General features: G+C 45.6%; 1 protein-coding gene across 1 annotated transcript; it reads left to right on the top strand.

The window, feature by feature from the left end:
- Positions 1–441: 441 nt before the first annotated feature.
- Positions 442–6,055, top strand: LOC137955096 (ABC transporter B family member 19-like). The gene is made up of 8 exons (XM_068801969.1): positions 442–1,620; positions 1,698–1,752; positions 1,868–2,043; positions 2,443–2,607; positions 2,688–2,983; positions 3,082–3,398; positions 3,493–5,630; positions 5,708–6,055. Exons 1-8 carry the CDS (start codon positions 442–444, stop codon positions 6,053–6,055), a joined length of 4,674 nt encoding a protein of 1,557 aa, XP_068658070.1.
- Positions 6,056–6,943: the final 888 nt, after the last annotated feature.

Genomic DNA, 6,943 nt, shown 5'->3' with positions numbered 1-6,943 from the left:
TTCTTACTAAGCATCCTCTCAAGTGTTATCATAGCTGGATTCGACCAGTTGATCGAATCTGGTTCAATCAGATTCTCTGCTTTTTCCGTCAGAAATTACTCAAAATTAATCTAGTTGAGATCAGACTTGGTAAAATTTGCTTTCCAACTGGTACTTAAAATTCGGTTTAGTTGAACGTGATCATAGTTTAATAGTTCATATTGATTCGTGAAAAGAGGGTGTGTGACTCATTTCTGTTGTATTCAATATAATTTGCAGGCGGATGAAACTAAGCCCCGGTGACTTGCATTATGGATGGCAATCCACAATCGACAAAACTCTTTGTATTACAGAAGCTAGCAATCCATTAGTTGTTCCTTGTCTTCCTCTTTCTTTCTCTCTCGGTCGCATATAATTTAATCACCTGCAATGGAGTAGGAGGAACTCTTCGGTGGCTCATCCATGGCAGAGTCTTCCTTCGAAATCGAGTATCCTTACTCCAGCTACCGTCCCAGTTCACGCCAGAGCCGCCGCCGCCGGAACCCTTCACCTGCGAGCACTCACTTCCCTTCACGATCATTTGTCTCAACCACCTCCCGCGGTTTTCATCACCCCACCCCGGCTTCTCCCTTCTCTGCGGTCGACGATGATTTGTCGTGGCAAACTGAGATCTCCTGGCAGTATCAGCCCACGGGCTACCGCGAGGGCAGCAGCTTCGGTGCCGCTCTCAGTCCCTGGCCTGCTTCGACGCCCACGACCCGCCGGCGTGTCTTCCGGTCTGCCAACGACTACTACCTCTCCCAGACTTATGCCGCCACTTACCGAAGTTTCTTCACCAATCCCAACTACGAATATTCTTACGGTGCCTCGTCGTCGCAGCCGGCTACGAGACTGGAGCTTAACAGCCACGTTGCCGCAGGAAAAGGTGTTGCTTCTCATGATTTTAGTGGGTCAGGTCGGTTCCCTGGCTTCGGGGTTTTCAGCGACGCGCGAGGTGGTCGCGGTCGTGGTGTTTCCTCGTTTCCTTTGGCTAGCAAAGACGACCTGAGCATGTCCGATTACCAGGAATCTCCTCCCAGAGACATGGAGCATCATAGCAGCATATTGTGTACTTTCCCCTCTAACGATCCAGAAGATGAGGATGACAGCAACTACGATCAAGATCATCCTGGTCGTCATCAATTTTATCAGCAGCATCAGCATGACCAGCGCCACACAATCACGCCTCTCCCACCCGTGATCCGCGATGGGCATCATGTAAGGCCAAAAGTGGAAGACGAAACCCATCTTGACGGTTTCGACCGTGGATACGGGTATGACGGTCATGGGCATCACAGGAGCATTCACGATGCAGGGCATTCGGTGAACTATCACCATGCAGGATACGGAGAATCTATGTACAACGACGAAGAAGACGACGACGAAGAGGATGAGATGGGGCCACCTAAATCAGTTGGGTTGTTTACCTTGTTTAGATACTCCGATAAACTTGACATGATTCTTGTGCTTTTGGGCTGTGTGGGAGCTCTCATTAATGGAGGATCTCTCCCTTGGTACTCTTATCTTTTCGGAAACTTTGTTAACAAGATTGCAAACGAATCTAGGAGTGATAAGAGCAAAATGATAGAGGATGTTCAAAAGGTACGAATAAAGAAGCTCAACACATTGATTCTTTATGGTTATTTAGATAATTAATTACTTTCTAATTCGTTTTGCAGATAAGTATCTATATGGCCGCATTGGCGACCATTGTGGTGGTCGGAGCATACATGGGTAGGAGATAGTTTTCTAATTTAACTAACTAAAATGTAGATTATAGATAAAGCTTTCGACTTTAATGTTAGATATGTGAATTGTTTAGATCGTGTTCGAATTGAATTATGTACAGAAATTGCGTGCTGGAGAATGGTAGGAGAGAGGTCAGCACAGAGGATTCGAACCAAATATTTGAGTGCGGTGCTGCGGCAGGATATAGGCTTTTACGATACAGAAGTTAGCACTGGAGATATCATGCATGGCATTTCCAGTGATGTCGCACAGATACAGGAAGTAATGGGGGAGAAGGTCAGTTCATATCATACTCTTCTTCTCCCATATTAGTTTCAAAAATCATTTCTTAATTTTATGGGTTAAAGTTTTGTTTTTATATATCAATGGAATCATGGGTTGATGTCTTTCCCCAGACTCATCGCATATTTATCCTATAAACCTTGGATTTTAAGGAGGCCGAAACTGTTTTTCTCAGTCTCGGACTAATCGAATTTTTAACCAGGCCGGCCAAATTAGTTTCCTTTCAAGTCAGGCCGATGAATATTATAATCACTTCAGTCGTTTCAAGTTAGGCCGGTGAATACGATAATCGCATCTTAATCAAATCGATCTAAACTTTGATGTGCCAGACCTAGAGATTCAAACATTCTTACCCTCGTGAATACTAAAAAATTAACGACATTTAATTTACAGATGGCGCATTTTGTCCGTCACATACTCACCTTCATCAGTGGCTACACTGTGGGCTTTATCAAGTCATGGAAGGTAACTCTGGTTGTTCTCTCTGTTACCCCTTTAATGATGTTCTGTGGCATCGCTTACAAAGCAGTCTACGTCGGCCACACAGCAAAAGAGGAGGTGAGAAATTCTTAATATAGATTTTGTCTAATGTATTACCTCGTACTCTTTCATTCTTATCTTGGACCTTTGTTTGAAAGGTTTCGTATCGGAAAGCTGGTAACATAGCAGAGCAAGCGATTAGCGCGGTTAGAACGGTGTTCTCCTTCGTCGTCGAGGATCATATGGTAGACAAGTACGCAGAGCTCCTGGAGAGATCTGTTCCTTTTGGGGTGAAGGTTGGGTTTGCGAAAGGGGCGGGCATGGGAGTGATTTATTTGGTCAGTTACTCGACATGGGCTTTAGCTTTCTGGTATGGGTCTCTCCTGGTTGCCAGGAGAGAGATCACAGGGGGAGAAGCCATTGCTTGTTTCTTTGGAGTTAATGTAGGAGGAAGGTAACGAAAACGTTTCCACCAATTCACAAATTAAGGTTCACATTGGGTAATTATATCCGTAGCTTCACTGATCCAATTTCTACTGGTAAATTGCTCAGAGGACTGGCGCTTTCACTCTCATACTTTGCGCAATTCGGGCAAGGAACTGTAGCTGCGAGCCGGGTGTTTGAGATAATAGACAGGGTTCCTGACATCGATCCTTATGACACCAGAGGGAGAGTACTACCTTCTGTGCGAGGAAGAATTGAGTTTAAAGCAGTGAGCTTCGCTTATCCGTCTCGTCCTGAAGCTCAAATTCTGCAATCCCTCAATCTCTCCATACCTCCGTCCAGGACACTTGCGTTGGTTGGAGCCAGCGGGGGAGGAAAATCTACCATTTTCGCTCTTGTTGAAAGATTTTATGATCCTGCCAAAGGTAAGTAACGCGCTCTGATTGACCAAGACGATATCTAATTGGCTGATTAACATTGCATGTAAGAGGAATGATCAATTCTGAATGGGATCACCAGGGACTATTTCTTTGGATGGCCACGATCTGAAGACCTTGCAAGTGAAATGGCTGAGAAGTCTGATAGGTATGGTTGGGCAAGAGCCTGCCTTATTCGCCATTTCCATACTGGAGAACGTGATGATGGGAAAGGAAAAAGCTACCAAGAAAGAGGCAGTTGCAGCTTGCGTGGCTGCAAACGCCCACAGCTTCATCTCCAGCCTCCCACAAGGGTATGACACCCAGGTAGGGGATCGAGGGGTCCAGCTTTCAGGCGGCCAGAAGCAACGCATCGCGCTTGCTAGAGCCATAATCAAAAACCCCAAAATCCTCCTCTTAGACGAGCCTACCAGCGCTCTGGACCCGGAATCAGAGGCCATAGTTCAGCGAGCCATCGAGGACATCTCCAGCGGCCGGACCACCGTGGTCATTGCCCATCGGCTAGCAACTGTCAGAAAAGCTCACACCATCGCCGTCCTCGACCGTGGCACCGTTGTCGAATCCGGTGACCATAACCTCCTCATGAAACAGGGCGGCCATTATGCTGATCTAATCAAATTGGCGTCTGAAAATGTTGCCTCCAGAACCAAGCCAAACCACCGGGAGGTCAACAATGATAAGGTGTCCACATACTCGGTATACATGAATTCCATGCAAGAGCAGTCGCTGTATGCAAGATCCATTCAGGTGGGAGAAGAGGATGGTGGCTACAAAGAAGAACAAATAAAGCAGCAACAACCAAGAAAATACCGTCTTTCGGAGATTTGGAGATTCCAGAAGCCCGAGATTGCCATTCTATGCTTAGGATTCCTCTTGGGGCTTCTTGCGGGGGCAATTCTCTCCGCCTTCCCTGTCATCCTAGGCCAGGCCCTCCAGATCTACTTCGATGATAATACGAGGACAATGAAACGGCAAGTTGGATACCTCTCGCTGGCTCTAGTTGGTCTGGGTTTTGGTTGTGTGGTCACCGTGACAGGCCAGCAGGGTTTCTGTGGGTGGGCGGGCACCAAGCTCACGAAACGGGTCCGGTCTCTGCTTTTCGAGTCCATCCTAAAACAGGAACCCGGCTGGTTTGACTTCGACGAGAACTCCACCGGCGTGCTTGTTTCGAGGCTCTCGATGGATTGTGTTAGCTTTCGTTCGGTGTTCGGGGATCGGATTTCGGTTCTATTAACGGGTGTCAGCTGCGCCGTCGTAGGGTTGGTGGTAGCTTTCCTTCTGAATTGGAGGCTGACATTGGTAGCGGCCGCTGTAACTCCGTTGACGCTTGGGGCCAGCTACTTCAGCTTGATTATCAACGTAGGGCCAAAGCTAGATAATGGCGCGTATGCCAAAGCTAGTAATATCGCTTCGGGAGCGGTGTCAAACATAAGAACAGTAACTACTTTTTCTGCCCAGGAGCAGATTATTGCCTCATTTGATCGGGCGTTATCGGAACCGAGAAAGAAATCGGCGAAGCGATCCCAAGTGTTGGGACTTGCTCTTGGTCTCTCCCAAGGAGCCATGTATGGAGCTTACACGCTCACTCTCTGGTATGGAGCCGTTCTGGTGAAGGCAAATCATGCTTCTTTCGGGGAGGTTTACAAGATCTTTCTCATACTCGTTCTGAGTTCGTTCTCGGTGGGGCAGTTGGCAGGCCTAGCTCCGGACACTTCAAACGCATCTTTAGCAATCCCGTCGGTTCTGGATATAATTAACCGGAAGCCAGCGATAGGCCGTGATGGTGGAAAAAGGAAGAAGGTGGAAGGGTCCAAGTCTTTGGACGTGGAGTTTAAAGCGGTCACATTCGCCTACCCATCCAGACCAGATGTGATAGTTTTGAAGAATTTCTCGATGAAGGTGAAAGGTCGAAGCAGAGTGGCTTTGGTAGGGGGAAGTGGGTCTGGGAAGTCCACTGTAGTTTGGCTTCTGCAGAGATTTTACGATCCAATAGGAGGGAGGATTTCATTGGGAGGGGTGGATTTGCGGGAGCTTGATGTCAAGTGGTTGAGAAAACAGTGTGCTCTGGTTGGGCAAGAGCCTGCTCTGTTTGCAGGGACTATAAGAGAGAATATTGGATTTGGAAATCCCAAGGCTTCATGGAGTGAGATCGAAGAAGCTGCTAGTGAGGCTTACATACACAAGTTCATCAGCAGTCTACCACAAGGGTACGAGACCCAGGTATCCTCTCTCTCTCTCTCTCACTCCCTTACTGATTGTGAACTTGAACCTAAAAAACTACTCTGTTTATGGTGCAGGTAGGTCAAAGTGGAGTGCAGCTCTCCGGGGGACAGAAGCAGAGGATAGCCATAGCAAGAGCCATTCTGAAGAAATCAAAAGTTTTGTTGTTGGACGAGGCGAGCAGCGCTTTAGACTTGCAGTCTGAGAAGCATGTCCAGGAGGCCCTAAGGAAAATATCAAAACGGGCCACAACCATCATCGTCGCTCACCGCCTCTCCACTATCAGGGAGGCTGACTCCATCGCGGTGGTTCGAGACGGGAAGATCGCCGAGTTCGGAAGCCACGAGACTCTAATGGCTTCTCATCTTAACGGCCTCTACGCACAGCTAGTTCGCGCTGAAATAGAAGCCAATGCGTTCTCTTAGATTCTTCCTGCTACAATTCTTGTTCTTCGTTAAAATTAATAATCAATCAAAGGGGCAGTGTTAATTGATAGCCCATGCATCATTCGACTACCAAAAGCTTTCCAAGTGAATGAAGCCTTTTTTTGCGAGGTCTCTGCTGCATGGATTTCAATTGTAAAAAGTAATGTCCAGTAAAATTTAGCTACACCTAGCTATTTCTTTATTAGAAAGGTTACTTTATTTTAGTTATAGCATTGTCATTACCTCTATTTCATCATAAAAAAAAGGTAACACTAACAAAAATCTCAAATGAACATCAAAATGAATACATAGGATAATAAATATCTGTACATAGAATGAAAAAAAAAAACTTGATTTTTAAGTCATTCAATTCAATTGGATGGTTAGACTAAAAAAATTGCACCTAATTAGCTGAGGGTTATTTGTAATTTGGTGTAGATGTGTAATTTGAGTTGATAATAAAGATTAGAAAAGTTTTATCCCTAACAAGAGTGATTGCAAGCTTTGTGGGAGTTGATATGGGAAGGAGTTTGAGCATACTAGGATAGACAATAAGCATTGGACTAAAAAGTGGAGTCGGCCCCGATAATAAAATTGTCTGGGAGTAGACGACCTTGTCTTAAAGAAGAAGTAAGAGGTTGAGTCAACTCCTACCTAGAGGAGTCGATCTATGTAAAAAATCTATAGATGGATTCGAGTGAAAAAAGAAAGGTTCAACCTCAAATTTGACCGTTGGTGCCAAATGATTCAACCCTCCTTTATTGGAGTTGATCCCATAGTACACATTTTCAAATTGTCAGCATGTCAAAGTTTGATTCAAAAGGTTATATGTCTCCAAATTTTTTAAGCAACCCACCAAAATATTTAACAACAAAAATATAATTTATT

Source organism: Aristolochia californica, unplaced genomic scaffold, assembly GCF_029961685.1.
Source record: "Aristolochia californica isolate CCGP_79_NKW_82.1479 unplaced genomic scaffold, dmAriCali1.0.hap1 SCAF_2, whole genome shotgun sequence".
NCBI lineage: Eukaryota > Viridiplantae > Streptophyta > Magnoliopsida > Piperales > Aristolochiaceae > Aristolochia > Aristolochia californica.
Note: the sequence above shows the minus strand (reverse complement) of the source record. Positions and strands in the feature narration are given on the sequence as shown.

Excerpts from the sequence above, each read along its gene's own strand:
- LOC137955096 (XM_068801969.1), top strand. The coding sequence starts at position 442 with ATGGCAGAGTCTTCCTTCGAAATCGAGTATCCTTACTCCAGCTACCGT. Across the intron at positions 2,608-2,687 it reads GCCACACAGCAAAAGAGGAG|GTTTCGTATCGGAAAGCTGG; the intron begins GTGAGAAATTCT and ends TTTGTTTGAAAG. Across the intron at positions 2,984-3,081 it reads GGAGTTAATGTAGGAGGAAG|AGGACTGGCGCTTTCACTCT; the intron begins GTAACGAAAACG and ends TAAATTGCTCAG.